This window comes from Magnolia sinica, chromosome 10, assembly GCF_029962835.1.
Source record: "Magnolia sinica isolate HGM2019 chromosome 10, MsV1, whole genome shotgun sequence".
Classification (NCBI taxonomy): Eukaryota; Viridiplantae; Streptophyta; class Magnoliopsida; order Magnoliales; family Magnoliaceae; genus Magnolia; species Magnolia sinica.
The window spans coordinates 2,670,086-2,694,452 of NC_080582.1; the positions used below are offsets into that span (position 1 = coordinate 2,670,086).

A 24,367-nucleotide genomic window follows, 5' to 3' on the forward strand; every position below is an offset into this window, starting at 1 on the left:
AGGTACATATATCTTTATGGGCCCCGCCCCACAGTCAGGGATTGTTACGCCCCAAAATTCGGGTACAGAGTGTGCATCCTCAGACCCGAGTTTTGGTTCGTAACTTATACACAAAGTATACTAACTTAATTCTTTAATCAGTTTAATCGCATGTGATATTTACATTTAATATAAAGTCCACCATAATCTCAATCACACATACATAATACATAACACCAATCAACTAAGCATTTATAAATCTTGATAACCCTTAAAATAAAATAAACCTTAAAATCATTCATTTATTATACCATTATACTATAATGATATTTATTTCATGCTAATATTGATCCAAAGAAATAAAGCTAAATAATTCCTTAAAGTCTCAAAATAAATACCAGTATGCATTATTTGTTAATTAAGTTGTGCTAACAAAATAAAACATATAATTAAAAATTTTCTAATGCAGCCACTTCATCCTCAGATAAGTATGGCCATGTTTCAAGTGGGTCGTGTTCAGTTACAATAGATCCTTCCGGTTCTTGCGCCACGTCATCTGCTAATGGCTCCTCTGTATGGTTTTTCCATCAATTAAAAATGTAAGTTTCCAAGGCTTAGTGATATAACCCAGTATGGTTCATAATCATAGCAATTAAAATAATGCAAAAATACATGTACAAAGATATGAATGTAAAATGGGATATGAATGCATCAGATGGGGTGATCGTTCATCTGCTTGGGTTGGAGGTCGTCAACCCGCATCCACCTGTTGGGTAGGCTTCCACCTTTCGGTAGGCTTGGGCATTGCCCGCATCTGGTAACGCTCTACCAGGATCGACATTTCTTCCAAGGAGGGCCCCTAGGATCGACCATGCATTATGCAATGCAATGAATGATGGATGATATGTAAATGTCATATTTGGCATAGTTGTCTCGATTAAAATATTCACATATAAATTTATCATACAATTATCATATCAAAATATTCAAACCAGTAAATAAATCAAATAATCACAATGATTTATGTTAATTTTAATGAATTATGAGACAAGTTGGGTCACTTACTTGAGTTTGGTAGTATTGACTCTGCAATGTAATTAGGTTGATTTGAATGTCGGGGTCCTATCAATTATATCAACGGTATTATTATTCATTTATTTGTATTACATGGTGGGGCCTACCTTTGATTAACATCATAGGTGGCCAGATCCAAAATAATTAAATAATTCAAATTTCTATTCTATTTTTTTCTCCTTTATAAGATTTTAAAATTGAATGATAATTACTTGATCGGAGTGGTCCATCGGATGGTCAGATCATTCGGATTCTTGAGGTCTTGTCATGTTTTACCTCTATGCATTTGAGGAGTGGTGTGGATCTAACCACACATTCACCAATGGCTCATCTTGACCTTCTACGCCAAGTGATAGCAACACTTGCACAAAATATCTAAGATTCCTTTATCAAACACTTCTAGGTCTAACTAATGTGGCCCATCTGATGGTTATATTGATCTGAATATTAGGGCCCTTGTATATTTTGGCCTTAGGGATCATATGATCCATACAGACCAAATCTAATTTGATCAGATGCACACCAACTACAATTACATAATTTTAGGTTCACCTCAGCTTTAAAGGGCCTCCACCCAGAATCCAATACAATGAACGTGTGATCAATCCACACCGTTCATTGCATTCAACAAATCAAATTATATTGGATATATAAAAATACTAGAATGAGGACGATATACATACCCAATGTAAGCACTCCAAAGTTTTCTTTCTGCCTTTCTCTGTTGTCTCAGGTAGCCTTTTTGTTAATATTTAAGTTTGACTAGAACTCTTTTTATCTTGAGAGATGCGGGGAGGGTTTAGAGATATATTTAAACTAAACGAGTTAAAGATTTAGATAGGATATAAGATAAGGTAGATTTAAAATAAATAAATAATAATAAAGATAAGATAAAAAAAATTATATATTTTTATTAATATTATTAAATTATTCACGGCCCTTACAGGGATCCACTAAAGCTGCTCTCCAAATCTCCTTAAACATAGCATTGATGTACAACTATCTAACCATCCAAATTGTAGGTCCCATTACGGTGGATCATACATGTCAACCACACTAATCAAGCAATCCTAACCATCCATATAATTGGTCCAAAATAAATGTTTAAAATAAAATTATGGAGTTGTCCAAAATCTAAGGGAAAAATCATCTGGTTAATTTTAACTTTCAGTGCAATGTTTTAGTTTCGTTCCATCCACATTTGGGTTAGCATTTTGGTTTTGATTATGGCCCAACAATGCTAATCTTTGAATAAAAGTCCTTTAAGGCCTTATTTGGGATCAAGGAAATAAAAAGTGAATTGGATATTCATGAACTTGTTTAAATCATTAGCTAGCGTTTGATTTAGATTCCTTAAACTCTAAAATCAATTGTTTGAGAATCAAACTAAAAATTTATGAATACAGAGGGCATACATTATAATGATAGAGTATTTACTGCAGTGAACAAAAACATTTTATGAGAATTGTTCATTGGAGGATTTAATTAATCTTTAGTTTTGATGAGATTTAAATTTACTAGGAATTTATAAATTCATAGGGGTGGGGATTTGAGAAATTATGTAATTTGACAATGAACAGACAAATCCCACAAAAAAATCATATTTGAAACCGGTGTATTTCATGAAGTTCCTGCGGTGGGAAGCTTTGTTGAGCCCGTAGAGATGCCCGTGACAAATCCACTCCATCCACTAGGTTATAGACATCACAATAAGACAAGAGTCCAAAAATCGGGCAGATCCAAAACTTAAGTGGGCCACATGCACGAAACAATAGGGGTTTTATATCACGATGATATTTGTTCCTAAAGCTTATTTGAGTGGTAATAACCCTATGAACAGTTTTGATGGCATATAAACATCATGGTCGGTTCTAAGAAGGTTTCAACGGTGAACATTTTCGTTATCACTATTCCATGTGGTGTGGTCCACATGAGTTTTGGATGTCCATTATTTTTAAATCCTATCATATTGTGGTGTTTAGAAATTGATGGACGGAGTGGATTTATCATATGCATCTCTGTGGGCCCCACACAGCTTTTGACCACAGGAATCAAAGAGGTTTGTCCCATACATCTTCAATGTCATGCGGGGCCTTATAGGTTTTTTTTTATTTATTATTATGGCAGTGGTTTCAAGGTATTATGGAACTAAGGTTTTGGCCTGTTCTCTTTAAAACTTACTTTTATAGTTCTAAGGGCACTTTTTACTTTTTTAAGAGACAAAAATGTCCCTTAGCTGCTCCTTCATGTGTCGGTAGCTTGTTTCGAAAGATGAAAGGATTTTTCCAATATGAGATTATGGGGCCCACTACACTTTGAATGGGCCTACTCCTTGGCCTATTTTTTTTCGTTCATTTTAATCAGACAGTTGTGAACCACATAATGGTTTTTTTAAGTTTCCGAAGAAACTCTCTATGGCTCATAATGACATTAATATTCTTCGTTAATTCTGAATTGTTTCCTCCAGTGTAGTACACCTCTGGTGAGTTTTGCCCTCAAACTTTGGCTGATGACACGAAGTTAAAATTTCTTTCATGTGCATGGGTTGGATTTGTTTCATGACAAGCCAGTGGACCCCATATAAGATTTCAGATGAGTTCTTATGATAGGGTCCTGCCACATGAAGGCCATTTGACATTTTCCTTCTTTCCTTCTTTGTTATTTTTTCCCGGGAGGGGAACACACAAAGAGATGAAGATCCATCAAAATGAAGCTCTAGTGAAGCTCGGTACACTCGATAGGCTGAAAATGATGGGTTTTTTATTATTTATTTATTTATTTTAAGTTCTCCAGCCACACTCTAACGTAGAAGTTATGGCGGCCAAAGGAAGGTTCTTTTGTGCGTTGTGTTTGTTTTTGTTGGTAGATATCAATGGTCAGAGTGTTTTTTAAAGAGAGGAGGATATAATAGTTACCTTCGTAATTTTTTTGTTGGGTATAAATGATGAAAATTTGTGAAAGGGATGATGGTGTGGAAGAGTAATGTAATGGAATAATTTTCGTAATAGAACAACATTATAATAAATGAATTTTGTAATAGAATGATGTTATAATGGATGAATGTGATGAATGTTGGAATTGGTGAATGTTATAATTGATGACTATTATAATGGATGAATTTTTGTAATAGAGTGATGGAAGAATGGTGTAATGGATAAATATTTTATAGTGGATTGCTGATATTTACTATGGATTACCGATACTCACTGTTGATCGCCAATTGTATCGGTGATCCATAGTGAATGTCGTCGATCCACCATTCAACATTCACCATTACATCTTTATTTTTATTTTTTTTAAATTCTTCACTTACAAAAATTCATTAATCCATCACATTCATAAAATATTACAAGGTGGGGCATATATATTACAAGATCTTTAAGGAATTATAAATACTTCGACCATCTTAAAAGATACATTCCTAAGATGTGGGAAATAGTCATAGTTGAGTAAGTGAAATAAGGAGATTTGAATAAAGCTATCCAAGGCATAAAAGATAAAGTATGGTGTTAGATAAAACAAAAGGGTTGAAAATTGATTTTTTCATTAAAAAGATAAAATACCTATAGAAGATTGTCGGAAGACTACATGTATAAAAGAAAATACATTTAATATATTAATTTGGTTAATTTTGCACATAGTTATATGGAGAGGTGCAGTCGGCCATTATTGCAGCAGTTTTAGATAAATTCTCCTTCCACGAAACAGTTTCGACCTCTTCCTGTTCATAGATGACAAATATTATTGCATGGAGTTTTTTTCCCATGGTTAAGACTATTTCGAGCACTTCCCCAATGGAACTCCAAGCAGAATGATGGTGGCATGATGACAATTTGCTCTTCGATGTCGATTTTTTTTTGTTCTCCAATGGATGCGTTCGAAAGTTAAGGGGTTTCTGTCTACAACGCAATTAATGCATTTGAATATCAGTGATCCACAGTGTTATCGACAATCTATAATGAGTGTCAAAGATCCACGGTGTATATTGACGATCCACAATGAATATTGACGATTTACACTGCCTAGCTTTTAAAAATAAACCCATTGTGAAAATGAGATCCACCCTTTATAGATAGGCACCACCACAATCTCCTCCCTTTCACATACTCCCACCATTCATATCCAAGTAAAAAAAAAAAAACAACCTTTTATGTTGGAGCGTGTGGTAAAAAATCTTCAAGAAATCATCGTTTTTCGCTCAGAGAGTTGCAGAACTACAGTGGAATTTCATGTGGAGCTTTACCAAAAATTGTCATGGTCTCTTAAAGAGTCTGGTGGAGCTCATAATCTTGTTCGGCCTCTCTCATAAAAAAAGAAGAAGATAAAAAAGGAAAATGCCAAATGGGCCCATTATGAGAACTCATCTAAGATCTTATGTAGGGTTTATTGGCTTGTTGTGAAACAAAACCAACTCATCTACATGAAAGAGATTTAAATTTTGTGTCATTAGCCAAAATTTGAAGGTAAAGATCATCATAAGTGGACTACACCGGTGAGAAAGATCATAATTAACAAAGAACGTTACTGGTAACCCAAAAAAAAAGCTTTTCTTTGAACGCTGATTTAGTTTATGACTATCTAACTAAAATGGACGAATCAAATCACCAAAGAAATGGACCTATTTAGAATATAGTGGGATCCTTCGAAAATTACTTTCATCTTTTAGACAAGGCTAGCCAATCATCTGCAAGGTAACAGCTGGCATAAGAACTTTTTATCCTGAAAGAGAAAAAAGAAGTCAAGTTATAAAGGGGAGGACAAAACCTTAGTTCCCGCATAGCATGTCACTTTTAAAGGTATTTGGGTTTTGTCCAATGCACCTCAACGTACTTTTGCAATATGACATGGTCAGTACATCTCAATGTCAGGTCTCCACTTTTATAGGATATGCTTTACCATTCTATTACATTTGAATATTCTTTGATTATGCTAGGCATGATGACAATCCATTTTCAAAATAAAACACTTAAAACTTTAAATGAAATAAATATAATTTATAGACTTTTATTGGTTGTCTGTACACCTTCCAAGTAGAAGCTCATCATATAAACGGTCTGGATCATGGAAATACAATCCACGTGGAGGCAAGATGATTAGGTACTACCCGTCCCAATCTTGAACAAGCTGGGCCATCGTTATTTATGAGTTTATCAACATTGTCTATTGATTTTACCATTTCATTTTAGGATGTAGGCCCAAAATAAGGTAGATCTAATGTTTAAGAGGACCATTGCTAAAATTATTCATCCATGTTTATGTAAACCTTATAAATATGTTGATGGAAAATAAACACCATATAAGGCCCTAAAAAGTTTTAATGGTGGATATAATATAACCGTTGTGATCCTTTGCACTACCTCATTTTTTAGCCTAAGCTTTAAAATAATGTGGAAAAATTTGTATTTTGCCTTAATTAAAGTTTTTTTGACCTTATGATCGGGTTGGATGGCCAATAAACATCATGAAGGGCTTCGAAATGTTTTAACTGCTGCTTCCTATGGTGTGGTCCCCCTTGAGCCTTGGATCTGTCTCATTTTTTTGGCTTACATCATGAAATAATATGGAAAAAGGGATGGACGGTGTTGATAAACCCATAAATCACAGTGAGCCCCTCATAGGTCCAATCTGTTCGAACCAGGACTAAGGATGAAATTTGGATGGGTTTGGTCAGGTTGGTGCTCGACCTTAGCCCAATTCAAGATTCTTATACCTCAATTCTAACCCAACCTAACCTATCCTCGGATTAGGAATTCTCAACCCAAGCGAGTTCAATCAATTGGTCCGGTAGATATATGCTAATATATTCTTTATTACATTAATCTATTATACTTCAATGCATCTCTTATTTTTTGTACATGTGATTTTATTAATTATATAAGTAGTTATTTATCATAAAGAGTTTCATTTTTCTCAACAAGCCAGATAAAACATAGGACAATTACTTTAAAAGTCATGTTGTGCAGCACGCAACCTATTTAGGAGAGAGAACTTTAGTGTACCTTGTTAGCTTGAGTGAAACAACTTGAACCAATGAAACTTGACGATACTGGAATTTCATGTGCCTTCAACATAAATGAATGATCCGCACACAATTATACTTTGTAAGTAACTTATATATCAATTAGGTTTAGGTTGAAAGAAATGTGTTCAAGTATTAAGAGTTCAAAAGAGTTTTTCCTTGTATGTAAGAGCTGTTATTCAAGAGTGATAGTTTGTAAGTGTTGTAAAGTGTACCATTGTTGTATATAAGTATTTGTAATAAATATAATTACATTTACTTGTCGTGCTCAACTCTTCAATTTGGTATCAGAGCAAGGTTTGGTTGGGATCCGTTTTCTAATGTGATCGTGCACAGTTTGGAGACTGTGAAGTTTGTTGGCTTGCTTGGTAAAGGGAGTGATAACCACACCAAGTCACGATGGCTGATCTTGTGAATACAACAACCGGAGTTACGAGGCTTAACAACCACAACTATCAAAGTTAGAAGAGTCGCATTAAGTTCTACCTTGAAGGGTAGGACTTGTGGGAGGTTGTTAATGGGAATGAAATTACCCCACCTCCTAAGAAAAATGTTGAAGCACTCCGAAAGTGGAAGATTAAGGTCGGGAAGGCAATGTACATGTTCAAGTCAACTATTGAGGATGAGTTGCTCGGACGACTTAAGGATGACGACACACCCAATATGACATGGGACACCTTTGCATTATTGTTTTTAAAAACAAATGATGCACGACTTCAATATTTGGAGAATGAGTTAATGTTTACCACCCAAGGAGATAAGTCGATTAGCGAATACTTTACAAGAGTAAATAATTTATGCTGAGAAATTTCAGAATTGGATCCGAAAGCAAATATTCATGAGGAAATAATGAGGAGGATCATTATACACGGGTTGAAGCCTGAGTATAATGCTTTTATCACGACAATACGAGGTTGGCTTACTCAATCTACTCTCATAGAGTTAGAGAATTTGTTGGCCAATCAAGAAATTTTATGCAAACAAATGGTTGGAGTGTCGATAAACAAGGAAGAGGAAGCACTTTACTGCAATAATAAAAAAAGCGGACATCGACAGCAGAATAGAAAGGGCGAACAAAGTTAGTAGAACTTTGAAAAGTCCAAGAAGAGAGAAGAGTAAGGAAGAAGTCCTCGGACAGGGGGAGTTCAATCCGACAACAACACCAATAAACGACGATCCTCCGTATCTCGAAGGTATGATATAGAGTGTTTTAATTGCGGCAAGAAAGGTCACTTTGCAAAAAATTATTGGTTCAAGGAAAAATCAGTCGAAGGTAACTTGGTGACTTTTAGAAATCACCAAGAAGACAGTGAAAATGACTGAGACTTTTAGACATCCTTAACAGTGTCTGAATCTATCAAAGGAGATTGTTCAGAGAAGGAGATAGATTTTGATGAACCACTCAAGCAGTCTAACACAGTCACTGACGAAGTAGCTGCTTCCTCAATAGTGACAAAGACTGGTGAAATAGCCCTTGCCGCAGTTTCCAATCAAGAAGCTATCAACTATAGTGATGATTGGATCGTTGATTCAGGGTGCTATACATCGATGAATGTTGTCTTTGATGAAGCCTCATTATGGTGGTCGCCACTGAAGGAGGAGCTGCCAAACTCTCAAGACCTAGAAGATGAACTGCATAAGAAGATTGGGGAGACAAGGGAATGAGAAGAATCTCTTAGTTCAACTAAGGAGTTGACGCCTACCACAGGAGATGGTGAGCAAGTGCTTAATTTGTCTGGAACACTAGATAAATCTATGAGTCCATGGCAAACTGGGAACATCAAAGTAGTCCAGAAGAGCTTCGCCTGAGTCAACAGGAGGTTGTGGTAGACAACCCACCACTTAGGAGGACAACTAAACAGAGAAAGCCTAACCCAAGATATGTGGATGCTGCCTTAGCAGAAGAAGAGACCGTGAAAGAGCCAACGACATTTGAAGAAGCATCCCGAGACATAGAATGACAGAAGGCGATGGAAGAAGAGATTAAGGCATTGAACCAAAATCAGACTTGGGAACTAGTTCCAAAATCCAAGGATGTGAAACCGATATCATGCAAATGGGTGTACAAAGTCAAGACTCGCCCTGATGGATCAATAGAAAGGTATAAAGCTCAACTAGTGGTTAAAGGATTCTCACAAGAATATGGGTTGGACTATGATGAGACTTTTGACACAGTAGCAAAAATTACAATGGTGTGAGTACTACTAGCACTTGCAGCAAGCAAATCTTGGAAGCTGTGGTAGATAGATGTGAAGAATACCTTTCTATATGGAGAAATTGATCAAGATATCTACATGGAGCAGCCAAGTGGTTTCCAGAGTAAAAGGCATCAGTATTATGTCTGCAAACTAAAGAAGGCCTTTTATGGGTTTAAACAAGCACCGAGGGCATGGTACGGCAAGATAGGAAAATTCCTAGTGTAAAGCGGATTCTCGTTAGCACTTGCGGACTCCGGTCTCTTTGTAAAATTCCAGGAAGGTAAACTAGCAATAGTACTAGTGTACGTGGATGACTTGATCATCACTGGAGATGATGACGGTGAGATTGAAAGGATAAGAGAGAACTTGTCCGTGCGATTCCAAATAAAGGAACTTGGAGAACTTAAGCATTTTCTTTGGCTGAAGATTGACCGAAGCAACGAAGGCATATTCCTCTGTCAGTAGAAGTACGCCAAAGACCTATTAAAGAAATATGAGATGCTTGAATGCAAGCCAATTGCCACACCTATGGAGGCTAACGTCATGCTGTGTTCGGAAGAAGGAAAAGACTTGGAAGATGCAAATATGTACCGACAAATAGTTGGTAAGCTAATCTACCTTACATTTTTGCGACCAGATATAACTTACGCAGTTGGTGTGGCTAGCCGGTTCATGCAAATACCAAAGAAGCCGCATCTTGAAGCAGTACGTCGAATACTGAGGTATGTGAAGGGTACGATAGACCTTGGTTTATTGTACAAGAAAGTTGGAGTATGCAAGATAGTTGGGTACTGCGATGCTAACTATGATGGTGATCATGACACACGACGATCAACTACTGGATATGTATTCAACCTTGGCTCAGGAGCAATTTCTTGGTGTAACAAGAGACAACCTACAGTGTTTTTATCAACCACAAAGGCTGAATACAGAGCAATGACAATGGCAGCACAAGAAAGCCCATGACTTATACAGTTAATGAGAGATCTTCATCAACCAGATGATTATCCACTGATATTACGCTACGACAATCAATCAGCAATCTGCTTGGCTGAGAATCTAGTGTTTCATGCCAGAACCAAACATGTGGAGGTACACTATCACTTCGTGAGAGAGAAGGTACTTCAAGGAGAAATCGAGATGAGTCATGTGAAGACCGATGACCAAATTGCAGACATACTCACGAAAGGACTTAGCAATGCTAAGTTCATCGAATTCAGAAAGCAACTTGGCATGATGACCAAAGCAAAATTATGAGAGTTGGTGCTGAGGGGGAGTGTTAAATGTCATCACTACCTCTCTTGAATATTCCGGAGTCTTCTGGAAATTTCCAAACGTTTCCGAAAAATTTTAGAATTTTCTAAAACCTTTCGAAAACTTCTAGAGTTTAATAGAGTTTTCTTGACTCTTCCGGAATGTTCCAAACTATGCTAGAACCTTCCGGATTCTCTTAAAATATTCCGGAATATAATAGAACCTTATATGATATATTTGGAAGCTTTTATAACTCTTTAGAGTTATATTGATTCTAGAATCTTCCATAGCTCTCTATAAATATAGGAAGAGCCTCATTATGTACATAACACATAAATAAAAAGAGTGAGTTCAAGAGTGAAAGAAAGGTGTCCAAGTATTAAGAGTTCAAAAGAGTTTTTCCTTGTGTGTAAGAGCTGTTATTCAAGAGTGATAGTTTGTGAGTGTTGTAAAGTGTACCCTTATTATGTACAGGTATTTGTAATAAATATAATTACATTTACTTGTAGTGTTCAACTCTTCATGGATTGGGTGGAACAACCCAAGAGCTCAACCTAAGCCTGACCCAAGTTTTATCTAGTTAGTGTTGGTATAACCCAAACTCGAGACCAAACTCGATATATGCTCGAGCTCAATGTCGGGTCAGTCATGGGTCGGTAGGGGGTGCCCGACTTTCAGCCGTAGTTGGGACAGGCAGGGGAAGTACCCAATCGGCTTCCACCCTAAACAGTCGCTAACTGGATTCCAGGATCATCCAGTCTGTACAATCTTGTTCTAAGATAATATGAGCCATCCAAGAAGTGGCCCACCAGGTGAATGGTTAGGATCACCATGTTGGGCCAACATGTACCGTAAAGGGCCCGAGGACTAAGATTGCAGGCATACCCTCAGTGTATAAGAATATTGAAAATCCGAAAAAAGGAAAAAATAAAAATCATTCGGAAAGTTTCCAAGGCGGTTGATGTTCTAACATAAAGTAGTGGCAAAAGCGTACAAATGCGGAGTAGATGTGTCCTGGTTTCTCGCTCATACGTGGTAGACGCGCCGCCTTTCTTGGCTACAAAATCCCCTTGAATTTTTGACAAAACCCAACCAACCCTTCCTCCCAAGAAGATCTCAGAAAACCCATTTCAGCAACCCCAGATCTGTTGCTTAACACCGCTTACGTCTCTCTCTCTCTCTCTCTCTCTCTCTCTCTATCATGTTCTTGTTAGTTATACAGAGTGAATAAGAGAAAGGCTGAAAAAGAAAATACAGAAGAGGTGAGTTCTTGTTTTGCTCCTTTTTTTTTTTTTTTTTGTGGGTTTTGTTTCGTATTTTATTTTATTTTGTTTTTTGGTTATTGGGTGCATTTTGAAATGAACTGAACAATTTTTAAAATTCTAAATATGTTATTAGAATTTTTTTTTTTTTTTTGGAAAATGGTTGTATGTGGAAATTAGCTGAACATTGAGGAAATAGTCATTTGTATGTACACAAGGGTCCAGTGTTTGGCGATCCACACAGTTGATCTGATGGGCCCCACTGTGGATGGACCATGCCCAAAAAATCATCTTTAAAAAACATGGTGTATGTGGAAATTAGCTGAATATTGAGGAAATAGTCATTTGTATGTGCACAAGGGTCCATGGTTTGACGATCCACAGAGTTGATCTGATGGGCCCCACTATGGATGGACCATGTCCCAATAAATCACACCCCCCCCCCTATTTTTTAAAAATAGATATGTTTGTATGTGGAAATTAGCTAAACATTGGGGAAATAGTCATTTGTATGTATGCAAGGGGTCCATATTTTGTTGATCTGATGGGCCCCACTGTGGATGGACCATGCCCCCCAAAAATACCCTATTCAGACAATGTTAACCATTTGATTTTTGGCCTGAATTAAAGATTGGAGCAAAATAGTATAGGCAGTTCAACCTTTAAAAAGGCCAAAGATTGGATGGCTAGGATCTTCCAATCTGTGGTATTTTTGGCGGGTAGTTCATCCACAGTGGGGACCATCTTATCAACGGTCTGGATCACTGAACGATGGACCTCACTTGTAGCACTAAGATATTCTTCGGGCAATGATATTATAATTTCACTTCTGATGTCATCTGATGGCTATGTTGTTTTTATCAGTTATTTATGAAGATTCAATAACAGACAGAAAACAGAAAGGGTCAGGTGAATATCTTTTTATATTTGATTTGAATTTTCCTCACCCACAACCCCCACCCCCCCCCCCAATTGCTTGTTTGGGTTCCTGTTTTTTGTTACATGTTTTGTTTTTCCCCTCATTTGGTGAATGCGGAAATTATTAGAAACATGGATTAGATCTGTTGCTTGAAGATTGCTCGAAGATGGTTTAATGGTTTCTTTTGCTTTTTTGTTTGTTGTTTTTCCTTTTTACCTCTTTTTAGCAGTTTTATGAAGATTGAATGAGAGAAGGTTGAAAAGGAACAGGTTAGTCGTTATAGCTTTCTAATCTGATTTTGATAGAGGAGAAGCACTTGGGGGTTGTTTGGCTCCCTGGAAAAGTTACCCATCTGGAAATGGAATCCTGAGGAGGGTAAATTCCTGCATTGGGATCTTGGAAAAGCAAACAGTTTCCAGTTGGAAACCGGTTCCAGCTTTTGTGCTATTTTCTTGTTATAATTTCCATCCAGAGGCTCACTTTCAAATTCTGAGGAAATGGATTCCCTCCCGACTGGGACTTTTTGTAATTTACTTATAAATAGTACCCGTGCAGTAGAATTCCTGCTTGTTCTTTCCAAGTATTTCTACAGAATTACATTCCCAGTGCCCAAAGATGACAAACAATCTCTTTATCAGAGATTTTGTTGCCTGGAAATCAATTCTTTTGGTCCCTTTAAATTCAAGGGAGCCAGACGACTCCTGAGGTGTCCCTAGTAAGGATAGACTGAAGAGGCAGTCTGCCACACATGTGCCAGCATGGCACATGCTTGTGCAAGATATAGGCCATTCGGAGGGTCCCACTATTAGAAAATCAGGCCGGTCCATACATCAAGTGGCCCTGTTTTAATATATATATATATGATTTGGGATGAGTTTGGGATGAGATAGATATCAAGCAGATGGGTTCTGAAGATTCTAACCCGTGATTCTTCCAGCTTATTTATTTATTACATTGTATTTTCTACATTACTAAAATGTCATATCTTTAGTTTTCTTAATGTTAATACAGTTATTTTTTTGGTTTCTTTAATACATAAATGATTATTTGTCTCTTCAGTTTTTGTAGCTTCACATACTAATATACTTCACAAGCTTGTTGATTGACTCAGAACTCATCCGAGTAAACTTGGTTTGGCCAGGCCTGGAATACCAGATGCAAACTCTGTTTCTATAAAGATTGGCAAGTTCATTGATTTTTTCTTTCTTTTTTTTTTTGAAGTGAATCAGCAAGTTCATTGATTTGGCTGAATCGAACTAAAGCCTGATTTCCGAATTGACCTCGAGATTTTGTAGATTGCCCTTAGTTACTTTAAATGCCCTTGGATTTGCTTCATGTTACATTTTTGTCCAAGTTCTTTTTTTAAGGTCTGACCTTTCATTTACACAAAAGGTGTGCATTTTGTCTTCCTGGGGTTTGCCAGCTACATACTTGACCCGTATCGATGGGAGGAGTTGTTGGAAAGGGTGAGAAAGGGGACTCATCTACAAACCCTTGTGTACCTGAAACGAAACTCGAGGCTAAGATGGTCGAAGCAATGCAGAGGAGGGCATTGGAAGGAGCTGCCATGAAGTCATTTAACAGCCTAATCTTGAAATTCCCAAAAATTGACCAGAGCTTTAGGAAATGCAAAACCATCTTCGAGGAATTTGGTGAGTTCTTCTCTTTTCATGATCGGGTATTTCCTTGATTATTAGTTTATGAGTACTATAAAATAAAGCCTCTCAGCACCCTTAAATCCGTAATCTTATATTAGATTCTAGTTAATATATCAAGCAAGGACATGCTGCATATGAATCACATACATGTCGAAATATCTTCTTTTTGCCTTGTGGAATTATATATGAAAAAATGATCGGGTGCACACATATCATCCACCATTCAACGATGGTGGGGGAGAGAATCTTAACACAAATTTCCAAATGGGCATTTGAAACCTTGCAATTTGAAGTGCTTGCTAGAGATTCCAGCCGACTATATTTCAACGGCAGGAGATAATGTTCATACCAACTCTTGATGCTCTTTGTGCCCACTGAAATCATGCTTGCATACACACATTTTCTTTTTTCTTATTCGTTTAATTTATTATTTGTATTTGTTTAGGACATTTCTCTTTCTTTTGCACTTGTGTTGATATGTGATCACACATGCTTAAGTGATGATCGTGAATTAACAATCTGAAATTGAAAACTAGTAGCAATCATCAATTTGAGGGGATCTGCCTCCTTGCTCAAATTATAATTGTTATTTTTCTGAGTCAATCTTCTCAAGACTTACAATGCTTGTGTATGGAGTCCAAGGTATTCCAAATCGGTTACGTAACAGCCGTTATGTAATGGTAATGGTCATAACCTTTACATGTTATGGGACTAAAATGACTGTTACAGAAAAAAAAAGAAGAGCTGTAACGGTCTTGTAACGGCCAGAAACAGTTTTTTTTTTTTTTCAAATAAAAAGGGTCATAACAGCCATTAAGGTATGTATTGTAGAAGTAATGGCAGTGGCTGTTACGGCCACTGTTACCATTATGGAATACCTCGCTCATCATCATCATCTAAGCCTTATCCCAATTAACTGGGGTCAGGTACATGAATCTTGTTCCCCATTTTATTAGGATTCATGATCAAAGTTGTGGCAAAAGTTTCATACCTGTTGCCAACCTGATGCAACCCTCATCCTCATCCAGGCAAGGGACTGGCAATGAGAGCACATAACTCCCATAGGTGTTATTAACCGTGTGCATCTCATATGAACTAAATATTTGTATTTTAACCTATATTTCAATGTCATATATGACTTTTAAGAATGTGCACACTTTGGTTTGATGGTCGTACATTTGTGACCTTTGCTGTCAACTGGGGTTATGATGGAATTCCATGTGCACGTGTAGGCCTCATGCTCAATGGTTTTTCTTGCAACTGCCCCTCCACGGCCATCCTTTGTTTGCTTTTCCTTTGGGTTCCGCTTGTATTAGCTGGGTTGGGTTTTAGTATTGGGTGTGACCATGTTGACATGTGATGTGAATGAGAAAAATGTAAAAGGAGGTAGGACACTTCAAACCTCTTTCCTTGAGAGTATTTTTTTTTTTTTTTTTTGGGTATGTAGCAACAACGAGATTTCATTAAAGAGTATCAAAGGCCAGAATTCAAGCTAGCAAAATAATGCCTTAAAAAAGAGACCGGGTCAGAGATCACCCCAAAAATAAACCACTCAATCCCAACATATGTAGAAGATATTCCTGCAAAATGCCGATCCTGCGCTGCTGAATTGATCGCCAAGCCGCTCAATGAACGCTTTATTAACTTGTCTAAAGGCATTACAGGAAATGACCAAGATACCCTTCTTAAATCACGAAATCACCAACCCACACAAGTGGTGACTTAGGGCCTGTTTGTTAACTCTTAAAAGTAGCACTTAACGCGGAATGGAGAAAATTCTCCATATCAAGTGTTGTTTGTTAACTCTGAAATCGGAAAGCGCTAAGTGATTTTTCACTGAATTCTTTCCGTGACAGGAGTCTGGCTTAATGGTGAATGTGGAATGCGCTCCGTGATTTTTCTATTAAAAAAAAAAAATTACTTCCAAAATTACCCCTTTTCAAGTTAGCATGGAAATTTTTTATCTTATTGTTTGGGCAATACAAAACCTTTTAACATGTAAAACTTCTTTATTTCCCCCCATGATTTATGTGTTTGATTCACACTGTCCATCAACTTTTTTAGATCATTTAAGGCATGAGCCAAAAAAAGAGGCAGGTCCAGGGATTAATTGGATCACAAGGTGGGGATTAAACGTCCAACATTAAAAACTTCTTGCAAGTTGGAGAAGTTTCGGATCAAGCTGATATTTGTGTTTTCACTTCATCCACGTCTACGTGACCTTATGAATAGGTTGGATGGTAAAAAAAACATCACAACGGCCCTTAGAAAGCTTTCAATGGTAGATGTCATTATCACTGCAGCATCCTTTGGTGTGGTCCACTGGAGCTGTGGACCTGCTTCATTTTTAGGATAATGCATTAAAATGATATTAGAAAAACGATTAATGGCGTGGATAAAACACTTACATCACAGTGGGCCCCACAAAGCCTTGCCCGGACGGATTACCTTCCGAGCCGGGGTACGACACAATCAGCGTCCGAAGCGGATGGCTGGGTACGGGATGGGAAGCGAATTGGCTAGTGTTTTGACGTTAGCAAGTTCTGTGGGTCCATCATGACGTATTTGTTATATCCAAACCCTCCATCCATTTTGTGGTCTCGTAGTAAGGCTTGAACTGAAAAATAAGACAGATCTAAGATAAGGTTGACCACACTTCAAAAAGCAGTGGGGGATTGAACGTCTACCATTGAAACCCTTTTGGAGTCACAGAAGTTTCGGATCGATATGAAATTTGTTTTTCCTCTCTATCCAGATATTTTTGACCTTATGAATAGATTAGATAGAAAATAAACGTTATAGTGGACCTTGCGAATTTTTTAACGGTGAAAATCATTATCCCGCTGCTATTTTTGGTGTGGTACATTTGAATTTTGGATATGATTTATTTTTTGGCTAATGCTCTGAAATGATCTCTAAAATTTGATGAAATGTATGGATATAATAAATATATCATTGTAGGACCCATGTCACTTTGATCTTCATTGAACTGTTCGTACAACTTGGAGCTCAGAGCGTATTCGCACGACACGTATCTACTCAGCTCTATAGTTGGTGTGGTATACTGTTTACGGACACGGATTAGATACTGACAAGGTCAGTAGCCAAATCCCAGTGAATTGACGTTAGCACGCCCCCTGTGGACCCACCATGATGCATGTGTTGTATCCATACCGTCCAGCCATTTGGGGAGATCGTTTTTTTGCATAAGAAAAAGAATGAAATAGATCTAAAGTTTAAGTGGACCCCACCATAGAAAACAGTGGGGATAGTGACATCCACCGTTCAAAACTTCTTAGGGGCCACAGAAGTTTCCGATCAAGTTGATATTTATTAAAATTGCAAGTAAATTTATTAAAAGATTTTTACCCAATTGTTCTTCTTTAAATAATTCTCAGTTTATACTAAACTATTGTAGCGATGGCTTCAAGGGATAGTGGTAGGGTAAGATAGAGTGATTTCGACAAAAAAATTATTTATTGATTGTTGTCTTGAAGAAGCGCGTAAGGGTGGTAGGTCAGGGTCAAGCTTGACCAAACAAGCATGGAACAAATAATTTCATTTAATAAAAAATAATTTCTTTATAATGTAAAACATTTCCAAACAAGAGATAAGGGCAAATGTGTCAAATTAACATATTTTAGATATTTTAGATGTTTGTTAACAAATAGGTTGTTTCAAATTCAGTACTTAATTTTCAGACTTCAGCCATAATTACCAAACAAGTTTTTTGACTTCAGATTTCAGATTCAGGCTTCAGATCCCAGATTCAGGTTCAGATTTCAGATTCAGGCTTTAGACTTTAGATTTAACAAACGGGGCGTTAGTTTATAATACCTAGCGTTTTAAATAGCAAATAACGTGTATTGTAGTGTTCACCCCGCTGAAGCGTGAGGCGTAAGCTACATAGCGTGTAGTGTATGCTACATAGCTACACGCTACTTCTAGATTTTTAATCAGGGTTTCACTTGGTCACACCAATTTTATGATATTCTACACCAAATTAGACTGATTAATAATGAAATCTAACAAAATTGCATGATTTTGGTGCAACCAAACGCAACTTGCAACTTAAAGTAATAGGAAAGGGCAATGATTAAATATAAATGTAAAGAAAGAGAAACAAAACTGATTTTATGTTGTTACTTATATTCTTTTACTAAAAGCATTGAAAATATTAACTAATTTTTATTGAAAATAAGAAAATGTAACAAACCATTGAAAACATTAATTGATTTTAATGTTGTAGTGAAAAATAACTTGGAATGTGAGTTATGTAATGTGTAGCTAGTTTGTGTAGCATGTGGAGTATGCAAATTAATCATATAGCCTATGCTATATGCGACTTTAAGTTGTTTACATGAGCTATGCAGTGTTAAGGCTAAGTGATGTAGGACAATTAACCACTTGCTTTAAAAGCTTGAGCTGTTAGAGTATGGTGAATTAATCCCTTTATCTCATAGCCCAGGCCCCACATCTCATGGGTTAGGACCTCGGCCGAACCCCCCTTGTGGGCCCCAAATCACATGGGTACCGCCTCACACGGGTTGCCCACCCCGAGTGTATCCCTGCATTCCATAGGCTACCCCACTGGAGCCCGGTGTGAAATGCGCATTAATCACCCCCGGTGAGGAGTCTCGAACACGAGACCTCTCCCGTGGGCCCTGCCCACCCCGAGTGTGCCCCTGCATCCCACAGGCAACCCCACTTGAGCACGGTGTGAAAATGCCCCTGCATTACTAAGCTATGCTACGTAGCGTAAGCTACACGGTACATAGCGTAGCTATTTAAAATACTGATAACTCCAACAACGTGCTGAGTGTTGAATACTTCCTGGAATGGAGATGCTGAAATCCTCACCATCTGGAGCCATTACTGTTTTCTAAGAGGGGTTATTTGATGCGTTGGCAGATGATGGTGGTCCATGAGTGTGCACATAGCCACTGTACATGTGGCCTACATTCACTCTAGTCGAAATCGTGAAATATAATGACACCACCGTAGATGGGCTATATCCCCAAAATAAGATTAGTTTGTTGGTCCTAGCAGTGAGTGGGCATTCATTTGTTGAATTCAGACCACTGAATACTGCCCATTTAACAGTCCATATGATGGTCCTTGATCTGATATTTAGGATCATTTGGTCAGTGTTATTTTGGTTGTGGCCCATCTTTGGTTAGGCCCACAAATTGGATGTTTTGGATTGAGTTACATGTATGCCACATGTACAGTGGCTGTGTGCACGCATATTGATAGTAATACTCGAATGAATTCATTACTTCCTCATTCTCTAATGCTATTATCCGCTATTATCCATTGCATATTTTAAAAATGCCATGTGAAAACACATGAACTCTGACATCATCACAATTAGGTTTTTATGTATCGTTATTGACTTATCGTTATATATATTGGACCTCTGGGATGCAGAAACATGTTTTTGTATTGTTGATGATTCGCAGAGGCCTGGGAATGTATCACTTTCCAAGGGAAACATTAGGAAAATGGTGTAATTGTTTAGTAAAATTTCAGGGGATGTTAAAATACACATGATTACACAGTTAAGACCCAAAAAAATACCACTGAAGGAAAAAGAACTATACACAATTCCTCATTCTCTAATGCTATTATTCCTTGTTTATTTTAAAACTGCCATGTGAAAACACATGGCCACTGACATCTTCACGATCAACATTTTATGTAATGTTATCGTTATCTGTATTGTACTCTTGGGATACGGAAACAGGAATTGATATTGTTGATGATGTTGCAGATACTGGGAATATATTGTTATCTGAGGGAAATATTAGGAAATGGTGGAATTTTTAGTAAAACCTCAGGGGATGTTAAAATACACATGATTACACAGTCAATACCCACAAAATTACCAAAAAAGAAGAAAAAAAAACTATACACAATAGTTTTCCATTGTAGAAATACTCAAACGAATTTATTAATTCCTCATTCTCTAATGCTATTTTCCATTATTTATTTCAAACTGCAACATGAAAACACACGAACACTGACATCTTCACTATCAAGGTTTTATGTATCATTATTGTTGTATGTATTGCACCCCTGGGATACAGAAACATGTATTGATATTGTCAATGATATTGCAGACATGGGGGAAATGTATCGCTGCCCGAGGGAAACATTAGGAAAATGGTGGAACTTTTTAGCAGAACTTCAGGGGATGTTAAAAGACATGATTATACCCTCGGGACTCTAAAAAGTATTACCAAAAGAACTATACACATTTGGTTTCCATTGTAAAAAAAAAAGGTTTTCATTGCATAGGGCCTCAACAAATGTGCTGTCGGACAAAATATCTAAATAACAAATATGATTTTAATGTACTAATTTCAAGCAAAAATCCAATAATTCAGCATATACATTGCACTATTTAAAACATCCCTAGGAAGATATCCCTCCAATAAATTTCAAGAACATCGGCTATTGTTCTTTCTATTTTCTATACGCAGGTATTAATGTTGGTATAGTCTGTATTATAAATATATTGGTGATATTATTGCATGCATCGATGATACTATTTATTTCAAAGGGCCATTGCCAATATCTTGTGTATCAAAAATGTCATGAGGTATCAACGATTTGATCGATAATATTGTTGATAACTTGTGAACTGTGCTCTTACCCCCAATATCTGTATCGCAGAAAATAAAATCCACCAATATAATAGATGACATTGGCAAATTTTTAAACACTGTTCACAATTGGACTGATATAGAGCTCTCCTTGTTGACAAATCAACTGATACTTGATGAATGGAATGACATTCAGAACCATGAACTGAGTGGATTTTAATATAAAATTGCTGAAGGACAGCAGTTGGAAGTTTTTACTGTCTGATTGTCTGAACGTAGCAATTTTCCTAAAATTGTGTCGTTATAACACTTTTTCTTGACATCATGATCTATACGTTATACGGTTGGAAATACCCTTCTTCTATTTTCTATGAAATGAGACTTCGTATAGGGAATGCTTCCCTCTGCTTTGATGTACATCTTGTTAGTTTTTTAGTAAATATTTGTCATCTATCAAGAAAACACTACTTGAATATCTATCGGTGTTGTGGTTTTAGCGAAATTGGATGGTACATGATCATATCTGTATATTAAAATCATAAGGGATGTTTATCAGGTGTTTATCTAAGTTTTGGATAATTAAGAATAGCTATTTCCTTACAGATGAAGATTCAAATGGCGCAATAGATCCCGAAGAACTGAAGCATTGCTTTCACAAACTGGAAGTTAAGTTCACGGAGGAGGAGATCAACGATCTCTTTGAGGCGTGTGATATAAATGAGAAAGCGAATTTGGGAATGAAATTCAATGAATTCATCGTTCTCCTATGCCTCGTATATCTTCTCTACGATGATCCCCATGCCCTTCATGCTGTATCCTTTTTATTATTCCATTCAATGAGTTCATTGTTCTCCTATGCCTCGCATTTTGCAGGGAGCTTTCTACGCATTCGATTAAGGCATGCACTTTTTTCTTCACATACAACTTTAGTGAATTCTCACCTATGTGGCAAAGATACCTCCATTTAAGAAAAAGACCGCCTTGTTTGACACTTGCATTGGACCTGAGTCATTAACTTTGTTCGATATAAATTGACAACACTATTCAGATAATATTTTCAGCTCTCTCTGCTTCTGTGTAAGAATTTTTAGAATTTTCAGTCATAGATTTTTGTATAAATAGCATATAATTAATCAGGTTTTTTACAATTCTCAGCCTGAAAATTTCCACAGTATGCTTGGCTTTTAAGTTTGTACAATTGGGCTGATGCTTTAGTGATCCAAACCATTGATATTATATGGATGGGCCTAGACCAAACATCCATCAGAGTGGAAGTTCGTAGCTGTTGAATGTTTCGCCTTTTTGGAATGAGTGCAAACTGTTGCTGTATTTTCTTTCTTAATCGTCTATCTTCTGGCCCCCAATTTAAGGACAAGGATTTTTACCATTTGGACTTTTTGGGGATGGCCCTCCAAAGTGGGGGGGAACATATCAACAGTTCAGATCACTGAAACAAAGGGCCTACTTGTACAAACTAAAAACCCAAGCATACTATAGAACTTATTTTCTAAAAGGAGTGTTTGTGTTATCTTAGATGGAAAGGTGAGTAGGAAACTTCAAATCTTTTGTGTTTCCATGACCGAAATGTTAGAAATCACGGATGGGATTACCAGATCTTGAGGCGACTTTTGAAACACTGGTCAATGCATTCGCGTTTTTGGACAAGAATAAAGATGGGTATGTCAGCAAGAATGAGATGGTTCAGGCCATAAATGAAACAACTACTGGTGAACGCTCTTCTGGGCGTATAGCCATGAAAAGATTCGGTATGCTCTCTCTCAGATATAATTTCTCTTTTGCTTACAAGCAAAGATTGTTTATGGAGATATGACAGCTTTTTCAGTGCCGCTTCTACATTATTTCAAGGGGCACGCTTTAGTGGTACTAGTGCTACAGTAAGCTTACAGTGGTACTGGGCAGATGTGTGGCCCACATGATGTATGAAGGCCATCCAAGCGGTCCATCAGATGTGTCACCTCATATTACCTCCAAGTGCTAAAAATCAGCCTGATCCAACAGTCAAGTGTGCCACAACACGAAACAATGTGAGAGGGCTTTTCGATTTGACCCTTCATCCAGACCAGATGAAGGGTTTGAATGGCCTGGATTTCATATATACAACATAGTGGGTGTTCCATGCAAATCAAGGGTGGTTGTTCCCTCCCAACTTGTTCCCTGTGGTGTGGCCCATTTGATTCACGGATCATCCCAAGTCTTAATGCCCTCGGGGTACCATGTGCTGATGCATATGATGGACTGGTTGGACTTTATGCATGCTTCACGCGGGCCCCACATCTACCTGGTACCATCGGTGGTACCGGTGCTACTGGGGCACACCCATTATCTTGATGGATATATCCTCCTCCTCTTTGAATAAAGCATTACAGCTAGTTGTAAATGCACGGTTTGGATTCCACATACACATCAACGGTGGGCCTCGCATTGGCCGTATGGGAACTTCCCACATGGTTGACTGTATCTGAACTTCCTGTGCAATTTGGAGCCAAGATTATCAATATGATCGTTAAAGAAGTAGACTGCAATTTGTTTGTACCCACCTTCTATGACCAATGAATGAATCGCAATTCGATTTTATAGTGCATCCAACACCCACCCACCCCAAACACAATGCAACATCTTAAACCATAAATAGGAACTGAGCCCCACCATGGAAGATATTTGGGAGAGAAGTTGGGCCATTCAACTCATTTGGTTGGCTACAAATATAAGAAAACAGTGGATAATTCAAAAGAATTGTTAATAGTGTGCATTCACTGTTGATGTGTGGCCCTTCTGAGTGAACTGGCCTAATTTTAGGCCAGGTCATCTAAACAAGGGGACCCACCTGATGCATGGCTCGGATGCCCTACACACTCGCCAGATGGCCACATGTGGAGAAAGGCATGGACTCTGAATAAACCTTCATTTCAAGAACCTTTCCATATATATACTGACTTGTCTGAAAGCAATAGACATTGAGTTTCCGATCACTAGGATCCCTTGTGTGATTGCAGAGGAGATGGACTGGGACAAAAATGGAATGGTGACATTCAAGGAGTTCCTCTTTGCATTTACCCGTTGGATCGGAATCGATGAAATTGAAGATGAAGATGAAGACGAAGGTGAAGAATGAGATCCTCAATGGGACGTGCTTCTCGCCATTCGTTTGCCATCCGCAAACAGTTCTTCCCAAAAGAAGAGAATTCCAATGCGAGGTTTGCTCTCTTTCTCCCGAAATAATGGCAAAGTAGAGAGATTTTAAAACATTTTCAATCAGAATCCATCAATCCCCTCTGTTGGGTTTTGCAAGTTATCATGTAAATAGTCTCTCAAGTGAAGATTCAGAACTCCTATGCATTTATAAATAACAAAAACAAACAAGCTTCTTTATTGCTA

The 24,367-nt window shown here is 37.5% G+C and overlaps 2 protein-coding genes across 11 annotated transcripts; both read left to right on the plus strand.

The window, feature by feature from the left end:
• Positions 1-9,768: 9,768 nt before the first annotated feature.
• Positions 9,769-10,236, plus strand: LOC131257608 (secreted RxLR effector protein 161-like). Its single transcript, XM_058258389.1, has one exon. The coding sequence runs from the start codon at positions 9,769-9,771 to the stop codon at positions 10,234-10,236; it is 468 nt and encodes a 155-aa protein (XP_058114372.1).
• Positions 10,237-11,534: 1,298 nt separating this feature from the next.
• Positions 11,535-24,367, plus strand: LOC131257753 (probable calcium-binding protein CML21). Of its 10 annotated transcripts, none has more exons than XM_058258596.1 (7): positions 11,535-11,786; positions 12,651-12,695; positions 12,932-12,974; positions 14,098-14,357; positions 21,575-21,783; positions 22,563-22,737; positions 23,966-24,097. In XM_058258596.1, exons 4-7 carry the CDS (start codon positions 14,150-14,152, stop codon positions 23,977-23,979), a joined length of 606 nt encoding a protein of 201 aa, XP_058114579.1. In that variant the 5' UTR covers positions 11,535-11,786; positions 12,651-12,695; positions 12,932-12,974; positions 14,098-14,149; the 3' UTR covers positions 23,980-24,097. The 10 variants fall into 10 exon arrangements, with proteins under 10 accessions (XP_058114579.1, XP_058114571.1, XP_058114575.1 ...); XM_058258588.1 differs by having other exon boundaries at positions 11,541-11,786; positions 14,129-14,357; positions 23,986-24,367; XM_058258592.1 differs by having other exon boundaries at positions 11,541-11,786; positions 12,935-12,974; positions 14,129-14,357; positions 23,986-24,367.

Bases quoted from the DNA above. Each gene is read 5' to 3' on its own strand.
- LOC131257608 (XM_058258389.1), top strand. From the start codon at position 9,769: ATGCTTGAATGCAAGCCAATTGCCACACCTATGGAGGCTAACGTCATG.
- LOC131257753 (XM_058258588.1), top strand. From the start codon at position 14,150: ATGGGAGGAGTTGTTGGAAAGGGTGAGAAAGGGGACTCATCTACAAAC. The intron at 14,358-21,574 runs GTGAGTTCTTCT...ATTTCCTTACAG, and splicing joins AACCATCTTCGAGGAATTTG to ATGAAGATTCAAATGGCGCA. The intron at 22,738-23,985 runs GTATGCTCTCTC...GTGTGATTGCAG, and splicing joins TATAGCCATGAAAAGATTCG to AGGAGATGGACTGGGACAAA.